This window comes from Ptiloglossa arizonensis, chromosome 9 (assembly GCF_051014685.1).
Source record: "Ptiloglossa arizonensis isolate GNS036 chromosome 9, iyPtiAriz1_principal, whole genome shotgun sequence".
Classification (NCBI taxonomy): Eukaryota; Metazoa; Arthropoda; class Insecta; order Hymenoptera; family Colletidae; genus Ptiloglossa; species Ptiloglossa arizonensis.
In genome coordinates, this window is record NC_135056.1 from 3,349,832 (window position 1) to 3,364,456 (window position 14,625).

At 35.0% G+C, this 14,625-nt stretch overlaps 1 protein-coding gene across 2 annotated transcripts in view; it reads left to right on the forward strand.

The window, feature by feature from the left end:
* LOC143151497 (unconventional myosin-XVIIIa) overlaps positions 1–14,625 on the forward strand; it is a 209,444-nt gene that overhangs the window by 92,498 nt on the left and 102,321 nt on the right. Inside the window, exons 11-15 of one of the 2 annotated variants that reach the window (XM_076320673.1) lie at positions 9,255–9,517; positions 9,601–9,763; positions 9,870–10,044; positions 10,437–10,595; positions 11,930–12,145. In XM_076320673.1, coding sequence (XP_076176788.1) covers positions 9,255–9,517; positions 9,601–9,763; positions 9,870–10,044; positions 10,437–10,595; positions 11,930–12,145 — 976 coding nt within the window. Of the gene's footprint in view, positions 1–9,254; positions 9,518–9,600; positions 9,764–9,869; positions 10,045–10,436; positions 10,596–11,929; positions 12,146–14,625 lie in introns of those variants that run through there. The other variant, XM_076320675.1, reaches the window with a different exon arrangement.

A 14,625-nucleotide genomic window follows, 5' to 3' on the forward strand; every position in this document is an offset into this window, starting at 1 on the left:
AATTATTGGACAATGACTTCAAGAGATGTCCCACAACGTCCTGTACCACCTAATAAAATAGTGTCCCGACATTATGATTATTCAAGTTTCTTGCACTCCATTGTTTTGTCTGCTTGTTTGTGTCCCAGCGAGGGAAGGATGAAAGAGTGAGCGTTTCTCTCCCTTTCTGCTGCTGGTATAGCCGCACGCGCTCACCAGTGTGGCAAGAAACAGTCCTCACTCGAAGCAACGATGTCGTTCGTTAGGTGAGGCCATTAAAACCTCTGTCCAATCATTCTAGTAGGAATGACTGGACAGCCTCAGTTGGCTAAACCAGCTGTTGTTGCTACTACACTAGCATGGACTATCACTTGAGAACTTCTACCTCTCGTCTACCAGAATCTATCCTGCTCGCGTGACTCACAGCGGCTATTATAATAAACCGAGTGCGAGCCCACGAACAGATCTAACGGGGAAAGCCTTAACAGGATGACAGCCACCTCGTAGAATTTAATCCTTTATCTCTAGTTGCTTATGGACTCGACGCAGCAGTGTGTCATGCTGTACCAGGAGGTGTCTAGGTCGTCCGAATACACAAAGACTTCATATATAAAATTATCAAATAGGCCTCGTGTACAGGCGACAGACGGAACCCCTCTTTCGAGTTTCCCAATTGGGAAGGAGCTGACCCAGAGCGCCGACTCCTTTCTTCAACCGAGGTGCTAGGTGACCATAATGCTTTTCAAAATGTCAGCGATTTGTCAAAGATCAGTCTCAGATATTTGGGATTCCCGCCAAGATGTGTGGAAATTCAGTTTCACGGTCTTATGGAGCGCCATCTCCAGGCTAATCCTCCAGATCCGTACGACGATACAGTGGGCAACGTTAGCCTTGCGCCGTCGGGGAGATCTTCGTCACGTAGAATGATGTATTCTATCACAGATTCCTACGAAATCCTGAAATACACCTCTCTATCCTTCTTTCTGCACCGGCCGGGCTACGTGAACCTGTAATGTTGTAGAACGAGGCCGCGGCCATACAGTTTCTTTCACTGCCGAGCATGATCCTTACCACGCCTGATAGCAAAAGGTGCTCTCGATTAATCTACTACACGGCGCTCATTAGCCCATGCAGGACACACCTCCAAGGTGTGTTGTGCCATGTCCTGGTTACCAGAACGATTCCAGGCGTATCGTTACTTCTTTTCCTATATTGCATAGTATTGTCCGAAGCAATCTTACCCGAACGGTACTTTCACCAATTCGGTAGCTGAGATCATCGAAATCTCTATCCAGACACTGATAAGATTGAGAGGCCTGGCGTTTGAGAACTTTAGTCTCGCACCCAGCTAGCTTGCCTGCCGAAACCTGGTCATTTGGACTCCACGGGTTGGGGAGTAGCTGGCTCGACACAATTGTCCTTCATATACTCCTGAAAATACTGGTGGCTGTAGAGGATCAGTCCCAGATACTTCAACTGCGATTTCACCTCAACACTAATCTCACTTGGGGGGGGGGGGGGGGGGGGGGTCCCGATACGCGTGTACAACCATCTCTAATTGGCGATTAGAACATGATCTACCTTGATCCATTCGACGATGCTCTGTGTAACACATACACACATCCTTGTGATCCTTGACAGCCGGCAATAGCATGTCATCAACACAACACATCAGGTTAATACAAACGGAGAAACATTTGACCCACAAAACGGTGTTGTAACCAAGGTTCCATAGCAGGGGTTCGTGCTAGGAACCCCAGAACACACCACTCTCCGTTCCGCCCCGTACTGGTCTGAATACTCCATCTCATCTACCGCGAAGATAGTCCTCGATTACTGCCCTTATATAGACACGGATTAATTGTCTCCTAAAGTAGGTTGCTAAAGTCATCCCACCCTAAGAAATGGCTGTAATTGAGAAAGATCGAACGCGACGAGTCATGTCGATAGTCAACTGTCGCTTTTGTATCTCGAACTGGCACTCAGGTTGAGCCCATTCTACAGTAAATTCCGGATGACAATAAATTATAAGTTTTTCTTGAGACTTCTTCGGCTTTGATTGTAGAAAAAGAAAACCGAAGAAATGATTTTTTGGGCGGTTATCTATGTAATGGCATCTAGACGGACACGTTGTCTCGTCGCCATTCTTACCAGGGCTGTACGAAGGGCGGCCGTGATTTCTAATTTCATGATTGCCCGTGATGCTCACGACTGTGCCCAATGGCCTGGGGACTGGAGGGTGGCTTATTTTCCGTCCTTCATTGGTGTAGTTCTTCAGAGTGCGAATCTGGGCTTGTGGAGAGGTGGAGGCGGTTAGGAGATTTGGATAGGTAGAAGAGTGAAGTGAGGGACGGGTGGGGGAGGGGGGGAGGGCACTTTGTTTTGCGATCTCCGTCTTGGCGCTTACACCCCTCATCCGCATCTTTCCTTTTAATGTTCCCCCCTTCCGGTTCCCTTATTGCTTTCTTCTTAGTAAGTGGCAGCATAGGATTCCAGTTGATTACTTCATTTGGATACTGTTGCTCTAAACGTTTCTGTTTTCAGCACATTGAAGAGATCTTATACTTTTTTTGACATTTCTCAAAAAAGTCATGCGGTTTTAATTTCTAATTATTAGATTTTGAGAAAAATTGAAAAATCAACTCTTAAGATTCCATAGTTCCAGTAACTAACCATATTCCATAGTTCTTGGTTCTAGTGACAACAGCTTTTAAGGGGTGTCGCTATTACAAGTCGTAAAAGACATGCTTTGTGATTTTCTGTAGAGGAAGTATATACTTTTATATTGTATTATATATACTATATATACAAGAAGAATATTGCAAAATCGAATAAGAAGATAAACATCGCTAAAGACAATTTGAGAGACAGGATTTTGCGCATAAAAATATTCTTTTAATAACTAAAAAATGATTCTATGAGCTATAGACATTATATTTATACAATTATACAGTATGTTTCGTTAAGTGTTAGGTCTGATCTACACGTTGAGCTCGGCGCTCTACCCACAATGTACCATTTCTTAATCACTCCTGCCACGTTAAGGCGAAAGTGAGGTGGAATGAGAACGAGCTAGGAAACTGAATGTTAGCAATAAATAGTGCAAGATAAACAAAACACTGAATATTTATGTCGCACTGTCTTTCGAACCCTTGACAATCCGTTCTTCGCGTGCAATGTTTCGTCTGTTTCGTTCTGACTCGCTCTTATTTCGTCTTACTCTAGTCTTTGCCAAGAAAGAAGCGAGAAACGACCACTCGTGTCTTCTCTATGTTAAAAAGCTCGCATTGGATCCAGGCTGTGAGTTCCTAAGAAATAAACACTGAAGATATGGTATTTATCTACAGATGGGCACTTTTGTGGAGAATGATTGTACAGACTACAATAATACTTGGGACAGATCTCCCAGAGTGCATCGAGTGGTGGTGGGCGCACGATAAATTTACTATGTAGAATGCAAGTGGGTAAGTTACCCACGTAACCGAAAGCAGTACGTTCTTGCCATAATTTATGAAAATCCAGAAGACCGTATCAAAACTAACCTGACGAAAGTTCCAAATAGAAAGAAGAATGAATGTCACGTTCAATATACAATATTGCCCTAAAAAATCACCTACACACAGAAACACATGTACATGATTTATGATTGTTCCATTCGCAATTGTCCACTAACAAATCCTCATGGACACCATACCGTCCAGGGAAATACACATACATATGTACTACAATTATTTTAATCGCGAGGATCTATTAATATGTATTGCACATATTGCAGTTGTCCCATATTGACTATTTCCACTATAATATTCCCATAGTCGTATATCAGACTGTTTAAACACATATTTACACCGCAATGATTTTATTAGCATGTGTGCACGCACCGCAATGATCTCTTTCGCAAGCGTTAACTCTACATTCTGCAACTTAAATACAAACAAAAATGTTATAATGCTGCGTATGGACAGGAAACGTTATACGTTTTGTAAACAATTTGCTTTCTACAATTCAGTTAAAGTTTTAGTATACATTCTCTAGGTCTGTTTTTTTGTTCTTGTTTTTACTCACAAATAAAATGACCGTAATGCTTGTGTGTATTTCATTACACAGTATGGCGCACATCTGTAAGGATTTTTTAATGAACAATTGCAACCGAGACAGTTACGGTGCGGGCAATACACATTGATACTCGCGAGTAAAATAATTGTGATGTATGTGTGTGTTTTAGTAGCATTCAGGGCTGGGACTGATCACTCCTCATCGAAGGGTTTAAGCTATAGATCTCCATGCTGCGTTTTCAGAGGACTGAGTGATGATGAAATCTGTGAGTAAAGCGTAATTTCGATGTTTCGAGAAACAAGTTCAGTTATGTGGAACATGCAGTATTGCACATTATTGAAACGTTTAAAAAGAGATGATTTTTACGAACAGCTGCGTTTTAAGAGGTTCTGTGGGTCACCGAGTCGCGCACGGAGTAGGGGAGAGTGGAGGAATCACGACTACTTGAACCCAATAGCACGAAAAAAGTCTGTGTTGTCAGATTTATCTTATTTTCATGTTCAGTATATCTAACATTTTGAAAGCAATATTAAAGAAAAGAGAAAACTGAGCTTTGACCAGGATTTGTTTACGTTGTAGATAATTGTGGTCAGAATTTTCCCCATAGGTTTTAGATAGGGGAAACAACATTACATTTGTTTTGTTATTTAAACGGAATTGTGATTTTCTACAATAGAAGAGATAAATAAGATTTATCTTATTTTCATGTTCAGTATATCTAACATTTTGAAAGCAATATTAAAGAAAAGAGAAAACTGAGCTTTGACCAGGATTTTTTTACGTTGTAGATAATTGTGGTCAGAATTTTCCCCATAGGTTTTAGATAGGGGAAACAACATTAAATTTCTTTTGTTATTTAAACGGAATTGTGATTTTCTACAATATTGGCATAGAGGAAGTAAATGCTTTCTGCGTTTCCTTTTCTTTATTTTCGTTCTAATGGTAAAATACCAATGATCTGACGAGTCAAAGTAATACTTATATTTTTTATTTTTTATTTCGTTGAAAAAGTTACAACATAAACGTTAAAAACATTTGCTCGTATATACCAACTAAATACATCAGCTTGTCATAGCGAATCGTTCCAAACTACCTTACTTGATTGGAAGTAGAGTAAAGCATGAAACGAAATAGGTTTGAACAAAGGAGTATTGTTTAAACCTTGATTTCTGAGTGATGGACATTTCTCATTGACTGAAATTCATCCACTCACCCCTACTGATCGCACATACCGTCAACAGCATCGAAAGAAATATGTGTTTAATATCATATTTTCAATAGAATAAATCACCCATATAAATTATTAGATACATCATATTTTATTAACATATTCATTTTTAAACAATGTATATAAAAATAATACGTAATTTTTACCTAACTTCAATTTAAAGTACTCGTTTATTAATTACAAATTATGACTACTAGTCGTCAAAATCTTACACAATGATTAATAGGACAAATATTGAAAGTGTTTTAAGTAATATTTATTTCTTATGGTATAATACTTCTTATGGTCCATTCGCTCGTTTCAAATTAAGGGCTGGTATGTCTAAACTTAGATAGCTGTCACAATCTCTGATGTACAATGATTTTTGTAAAAGTAACGACATTGACTTATGATTTGGGGTTTGTTGGACTCTGCTATTGCAATGATGTGTATGCATGCTGACTTTCCTTTGTACAATAATGAAATAATAGAAAGGTAGAACATCAATCAAATATATTGAAACTTAACTTTTACATAGAACACGGAAAAAGTCTCTAATGACGGAACAAATTAGACACGACTTTTCAAATTATTTTATTAATGATGGGAGAATAAAAGAGACCTGGAAAAAATGCAGGGCAAAATGGCGACACCTCCTCTTCAAGGTAGGCAACTAAGCGAGATCTACATAGAGAGTCATTCATTGGCCGATATCGAATAAACAGTTATCACTAAATAGTAATAGTTTTGATCACGCATAGAGTAGGTACATACATGTAAGTATGAATGTGATTCTGGACACGATTACAGACCCTGTAACTTTTACTTTTTCACCTAATCCATTTCAATGTTTATTTCGACTTATCTGTTTTTACTCCACTTCCCTTTTTATTTCTCTCATCTTATTCCGTATTTTCTACCCTCTTCCCTTTGTCTTCTACATATAATCCTTTTCTCGTTTCATCTTTAAATTGACTAGGTAATCCTTTAGTTACTTTATCTCCCTCTCACATTAAGATGGTCTCCTTTCAAAAGATTCTAACTCCTTCTCTCCTTAGCTCCATCACTCAAACCTTCTCCCTTTTCTCTGATAGCTTTTTCTACTACTACACTTTTCTCTTTTTTCTATCACTTCCTCCTTCTTCCATTACCTTTTAACCGCTCTCTACTCATCTTTTCCAAAAGATAAACCATGAACTATATTTTCTATTCTATTTATCTTTCACTTATAATTTCTTATCATTTCTCTAGATATCTCCTGCTCCTGTCTTCTCTTTCAGTTCTCGTTAATGACTTGTTACTTCTTTTGCCTTCTATCGAACTCATCGTTTTACTTCTTACCTAATTATATCGTTTCGTACATATGTCTTTTTCATATCTGTCACCTACTGTTTCCTCTGCACTTCCTATTCAACATTACCTACCTTTTCTTTTCCCTTTCTATCTTATACATTCTCGTATTTTCTTTAATTTCTTTCTAAATACGAAACCACCTACCTATCCTCACTTCTCACTCTATTTTTTCTGAATTCTTACTCTTTGATATTTCCCGTAACATCCCTACTGACTCTTGCCTACCATTTATTTCTCGTTCACTCTATGTCCCTGTTCGTTTTCCTCGACCTCTCCCTACATACATCAAATCCATTACAATCAAGCCAGAAAGCATAGTTTGAAAGGAAACCCGATCAAAGTTGCAACTGGATAATGCTTTTGTTTTTCAAAAATTCGCATGTGAAGAAAAAATTAAAAAATAAATCAAAATAAGAGTTAACGTGAGGTTAGCTCAGGACCTGGTGACATAATCTGTGTTAGAATTAGTATGTAACGTATTGCTGATTTCTGAACCATATAGGGCGGTGAATCCGTGTGTAGCAGATTTCTACACTAGCGAGAATTCCTATGGAATGATCCACGAGAAGAATGAACATTTGTAGCTACAATTGTTCACCAAATATCAAACTAGAGGAATTTGTAAAGTTTATAGAAGTACTGGAAGTGTTAATAGAGGATGCTAATACGAAGTTAATACCATCGTCTTTATTGTTAAGAATATTAGTTGGGCACTATTTATCACAATCGGTGATGAGCTCCAAGAGTAGGAAATTTCGAGATTAGCAACGATAAGAGCCCTTAAAATTAAGAAAGCCGTGAATTTGGACGTGATATTGGAAGAAATCATTAGATGATTTTTCTTGGACATTTTGTCTGTCGATAAGTTATCGGTGGAATGAAAGTCACACCGTTTAGTGCTTTTAAATAAAACTGGAGAACGAAGGTTTGAATTCTTGTTCTGACTAATAAGTGCAACAATGTTTTATCAAAATGTGGAAATATAATACATCAGCAAAGAGCGAATTGTAAAATGTTTGAATGAAGAGGGGTTTGCGTATAATCGGTGCAAATTTATAAAAGAACAAATTACAGTAGTTACGCTCAATAGTATATTACACAAGACTAATTAGACGAGAAAGAGATATTTGGTGTTTATGCTAGTCACCTTTGAGTAGGAGTATGATATTGAATGCAGTATTATTAGAATTGTAGGTGGAGACAGAATTTTTCACAGTAATAGGTTGCCCAATAAGTATTGTCGTTATAAGTGTCGTAGTATTTTTTTACAATGGAAAAAACGACAAAACTTATCGAACAACTTAGTATATGATGGTGTTTCGAACTTTCTCCTATGATATATATCAGAGAAATGTCTCAATATTGTGGCAGAGATAATGAAGATGCTTTTAATTAGAAAAATAATTACGAAACTTAAGAATTAATATACTTGCCTTCGATTATATTCATAACTGTAAGATACGCGTTATAAATATGTATGATAGGGCCAATTAATTTATTGGTGCAATGTTCGGAGAACTATCGAACACAAGGAGGCTAGGTATAGAATCAAGATTGTTGTACTATTACGTATGTGGGAATCTATCGTACTCTAAGGATCTATTATATAATTTTTGGAATTAAGGAACAAGTCATCTCGTAAATTAATTAAGCGATAGTTACGTTGTGTGCGCGAAAATCGGAGTGACTTCGGCAGATCTAAATATTCAGGTGAGGAGACAGTTGGAAAGAAAATTGAGAACAAAGGGAGAGGCCAAAGAAAGAGATTATCGACGAAGTCAAAAGAGAAACTATACAAGCTTGACCATTACTTATAATTTACACTGGACTTTCATATCACGCAATCTTTAACGAACCATGACTGCCTTATAAATATTAAACGAAAAATTCGAAAGGCGGAGGTAGCGATGTGCCACTGTTGTAGATTGACAATATACCATTTATTTATTATTTATCCGTTTTATTTAGTTAACTAATTTCTATCTTTTACTTCTATTTTCTATACTAGTAATTTTCTTCCTTGTTTAATTCGTCTAGTAGAATGCAAATAATCATCTAATTTCGGCTCTGTGTGTGTGTGTGTACACAAAAGAGCTGTGTATTAGTTTCGTGGCAACTCATTCATACCGGAAGCTGAATAGGTACCGGTCATGTACTGTTTACACAGTTCTGGAGAAGTATAAGGAGGTGGAGGATTTAAATATTTAAAAAGAAGACATAATCAGTTCTGCATTAAACTAATTCTCAAAGTTCTGCTGCTGCTTTGCAATTATGTCACCATTTTTCTTTACAGGTTTTCGAATACGTTTTGAAGGATGTTGTCTCCTTTACTCGAAGACCCAATTCAAAATCTACTTTTATATTGTATTTTCCATTGTTTTTGTCCATCATTGTATTACAATTTGTTTACAGTTTAGAAAACTTTAACTTCATAATGTGGACACATATCTCTTTTTATTGGAACTCATCAGAAACTATTGAATTCAGATTCCATTTTATTTTGTTTTCGCTAGACAAATGATTTCGTAAGGATCTTTCTTGACTTCTTTTTTTCCCCTAAACAACACAATAGGCAGAAATTGTAAACAGTGTGTTAACAATATTTGCAATTATTCTATTAAGATGATCCATTAATATAATTAATGTACTTCAAACTTAGGTACGTCCAGGAAGGAATTGAAGTAGATTATGAAGATGTCTGTGATGAAGTTGGTGTTGGATCCCCTCAAGGTTTAATTTCGCTGCTAGATCGTGGAAGTTCCCAAGGCGCCACAATTTTGCGAACTAGCCAAAATGACCTTACTGGAAGTAGGCAAATAGAACGAAAAGGCCTTTTATGGCTGCTAGATGAGGAATCGGTATCTCCCGGAGGTAGTGATGAGACATTTCTGGATCGACTATTTTCTCATTATAGCGATCGAGGTACTTACATAATTTTAGTATATAGTTTTACATATGTTAGAAATAGAAACGTACAATTATTTTCCCTGTCTCTTGTTTATTAGATTATCAAATGCTCATAAGGAAAGCACCTGGTAACAATCAATTTATATTGCAACATTTATTGGGCACTAATCCTGTACTCTACACAGCGACGGGTTGGCTTAAAGCTACGCGAGAAAATCCCGTTACTAAAACTGCTATTACAGTTCTTCAAGAAAGTACAAGGTACGTTAGATTCTGCATAAAAATAGTTCATAAATTATATTTTCTGCAATTCAAATATGGAAAATACAGTGTTTAAATCATTCCTAATGTTTTATTGTAACATTAGAGAAGATGTGAGGAAGCTGTTCATAAATGCTCGTGGAGCTGGAGTTTCTGGAACTTTATGTAGTTCAATGCCTGGTTTAGAGGGTTCCCAATCTTTAAGACGAGCTTCGAGTATTCGACGAACATTTTCAACCGTGAGAAGAAAAAACGTTTGCTTGCAAGTCAAATTTACTGTAGTAAGTTTATTATATATGTCTTTAAAAAATAAAACCAATCAAAAAATAACAATCAGTTAAGTCAACATATAATAACATCAAGTTAATCAGTTGGACTCAAGTCAGTCGAACAAGGCAAATCGTATGGCAGTTCGTATGGCAAATCATTTTCTTGAGTTAATTTCTAATATGTATTGTGTTACAATCCACACGTTATAAGTTAGTATTCTAATTTGTTAGTGTATTTTTAAAGATAAAGTCTATCCGCAGCTTTTTGTTTTAATACATGATAGGAAAAGATTAATCAAAATGGTTTATTTATAGTGAAACTAAGACGTGTTTTCTATTTTTCTCTCAGTTGATGTGATTTTTTGATGCAAAATGAAAATAAATATAAGATGTAATATTTGCAGGATGGGCTCGTTGAAACTTTGCGGAGAACGCGAGTCAAATTCATTCATTGTATACTGCCACAGCACAATTCCGGTTGTACTGACAAGAAGAATTTATTATCTGTGAAATCAAACCAAAGCGAAGACAACGTCATTAATGTACCTCTTTTGCGATCACAGGTAATAGTTTTGTCTTAATATCACGAATATCATGTAGAATTATTAATAATGTTATGTTTAAAACGTTACTACTATCCAATGATAACATAATCAAGGAGATAATTTAATTTATAAATCGATAATTTAGGCTTTTCTTATCATTGAAAAAAAAAAGTATTATATTTATGTTTTTAAAATTTAAACAGATTTTTGTGCATATTTTAAGTAATAGTGTAAATATTTTCAAGTATTAATAATTTTTCATTCGGGAGTTATGCACTATTAACTCGAGAATATTGGTTTATTCTTTTTTAGATATAGCAATTTCAACTTTAGAGACACAATTTTTACCCCGGATTCAAGACTCAAAACCATTTCCATTACTGTGGAAATTGTGTCACTGACATTCGTTTAAAAGTTTTTTTGAGAAAGCATATTTAAAATTTTGGATAATATTAACAGAATTTCTACAATTCATATTTTTAAACAGTAATGCATATAATGCACCTTCCTCTCACTCATTATTGTCATATTGCTGGATAATTTCGTTTCTAAAAGTTATATTGGTCTATATTAGTTTTTTTTTTAGCACATTACACAGTCACCGCTTCAAAAATTTCACGCACCAACAACCTTTTTTTGTTTTTGCCCGATTTACATTTCCATTCTTGTCAAGATTTATATAACTGTATCCTGATTTAAATCTCTTCAACACATGGCCTCACTTACAATAAAGCTTCAAACATTTTTCTGTTACTATCTCCAATGTATGTATCAGGTCATCCCATAAATAATGTCGTTTTTTGATGATGATTTTCATTGAAAGAAGTTAATACTTACGTTTCTTTTCAATCATCGTTGTATCGATTGTCGCTTTCTATGATTTTTTCCCATCTATCAATTAACTTTTTGACTCCGTCTTCGAAAAATTTCGGGAATTTTAAATTAAAAAAATTTATTCGAATGAAAAATATCGATCTAACTGTTTCAAACGCAAGTTGTAGACTGTCGAAAAAGCACTATTTAAGAGGTTTATAGGAAAAAGTTTCTATAAACACATCACCAGGATGCGACATTACTTATGAGATGATCCAATAGAGACCACATTACTTATGAGATGACCTAATAGTACACGTAACATTTATACGGTAAAATAATTATAGTTTCGTTATTTTTACGAACGTTTATAAAATCCTGTTAGTAGCAAATTTAAAGACCCAAAAACCTATAAGAAAATGCAAAGAAAAAGAAATCGTTTTTTCCAAAGTGCCACACTACTTCCTTATTTATTCATATTGATACTGTGAAGTTTAGTTTTTAGTTTAACGCATAAAAGTAATGTTATCTTTCTACAGATTCGTGGAAGTCAAATAATTGATGCTGTCCGACTGCATAAAGTCGGATTTCCTAAGCATATGGCCTTAGGTGAGTTCAGAAGACGATTCGGTTTATTATCAACTGACTTTAATCCACGACCTGGTAGTCCTATAGCCGATGAACGACGTGCCGTGGAAGAGATGTTGCTCACCATTGATGTTGATCCAGCTACGTATCGAGTTGGCCAAAGTCAGGTAAGTCGGATTTTGTTTTTTTATTTCCTTTTCTTCGAAATTCAATTTCTTTCTAAGAGGACATGTAATTTTGTGTCATTGCTGTACGGCAAAGTTCGTACTGTTTGTTGATATTTAATAAATTTTTAAGATATACTTGAGATTTATAAATATAACAAGTATATTTTGTCACTTAAAAATTATACTGAATTAATAATAATAAAATAGATAGTATTAAAATGCTTTTATCAAATAAATTAATTGTTTTGAAACTAATTTGATGTAATATTAAAGATACAGGTGTTGTAAAACTGTATTATCTAAATTAACATCATACCATATTGTATTATACTATAAGAGCAGTTATTTCATCGCTAATGCACATAATCCTTAAATATGGACGCAGACGTCTAGCAGACCTCCACAGTCATAACCACGAGGAATATATTGTGTGTTATGTAAATTAAACGAAACTAAATACTCTATTTTATGGAATAAATATAGGGAAAAATGGTCTTCATTCGAAATTGAGAAAAAAGAAACAAATTGGGAGTTTGGAAGACCATTGAATCCCTACATATGGGTTGAATAGCATTTTTTAACTATAATTTAAAAGATGCTTCAGTTGTACTTCAAAGGTGCTCAGTGTCTCTGAGTATGAGCACAAAAATTCTGGTATTAGTCGCTGGTCTCACAAGGGGAATGTCAGAAGTGACTTCACCGATTTTAACGAAATTTGGTAAGCTTATAGATTTACATATATAACAATCGTAACTGGAATTATAGCCGCAAATGAATAACCAGTTATGAAAAAAATAAATGTAAATTTTGGAAACATTATTTACATATTTATTAACAAGTATTTAAATAGTACTACATTCTTACCAACAGTAACTGTGGCATAGTTACTCATACCACTACATCACAGTTAGACTCCGTGTCCATTTGAGAGTAAAACTGTCACGACTTGATCTCAAGAATATTTCTCAGCAGTGAGAACTGTGTTTGAGAGTCTGACAATGACTCTCAAATACAGTTCTATTTCAAGCCAATGAAAACTATCTTTGAGAGATAAAACTATCTTTTATCCAAGTATATCTAAGTAATTTTTCCAAATTTGACATTTACTTTTTTCATAAATAATTGGCCACTCGTGACTATAATTCTAATTACGATTGTTGTATATTTAAACCTTAAAGTCTACCAAATTTTATTACACAGAATCACATTACACAATCCCTCGACTTGGATATTCTTTTACAGTTTGAATGAAACGATTTGAAAGGTGAGTTAACAACATATGGAGTTCTTTGTTACATATGTACTAGCATCAATATATTTTGTGGATGTTTCGAAGGTACATAGAAAGCCTGGTGCTATTTTGTCTTTGAAAATGTTATCACTATAACGTAAGAATTTGAAAGGTTTGTAGACAACTCGAATGTTGTACTATTGAAGAATGGAGTCTTGTTACTGGGTAACAAGGATCTAGCTGACGAATGATACATGGTCCTCGAACATTTGAATTGAACCGTGTATTTTATAAAATAATACAAATTCTTATAAATTCTTAATACACGTGTCACTGAGATTTGTTTTTGCACGACAACTCAATTGTGCTTGTGGGATAGGAAAAACTTTTGAACACACCATTTTGCTCTTGAAAGAAGGCATATTTTCCATACAGTACATGGTTACTTTAGTATTACATATTCATGTATTTAATTACAAAAGTCGTGTATAATATAATAAATTGTATGTGACATAATAAAAGTAAATTTGTGACATAAACATGTGCGCGCGCGCGTATAACATAACGTCGAACACCGTTTTTAATTTTAACACCGATGAATATATTTTATTGTTTTAATAAATGCAATTCACAAGTGTTCCTCATATATTTTCAATAGAATGTCTAGAAAATGTCTAGAGAACATGTCAAAGGAAAAATCCACAGTTTTAACAGACAATAAAAAAAATCGAGAATGAACATTGAATGATATATTATATAAGTGAACTTATATAATATATACTTTTGTTCAGCCGTGTACTTCTTTGCAATTGTTTAAAGTATTTTTTATTACGTTTTTTAAAAAAGTAATTTAATTTATACATTACGTGCAAAATTATTTTCCCTTGTTCACCAATCGTACAAAAATAAATTGGCTTATAACATGTGTAAAATATGTATTGCATTTCACACGAAATAGTGTTCAATGTGTGACACTGTTTACAGGTAATGCCTAGTCATTTGCTTTGTGGAGGATAGGTTTTATTAAATTAATTTATAAATGCCTTTTCGTGTTTCATGTAAATGCTGAGTAACCGCATATTTGATTTCTTATATTCCATTATCTATTAAAAAATAAGAAATATATCGTTCGAATAAAAGGTATTTGCATTTTGTCTTCCCAGTCTCGATTTATACACAAGGGTGATTCAGTAACTTAGCAACGTAACATTTTGCTACTCGTACGATTTATAATTAGCAATTTAGTTTG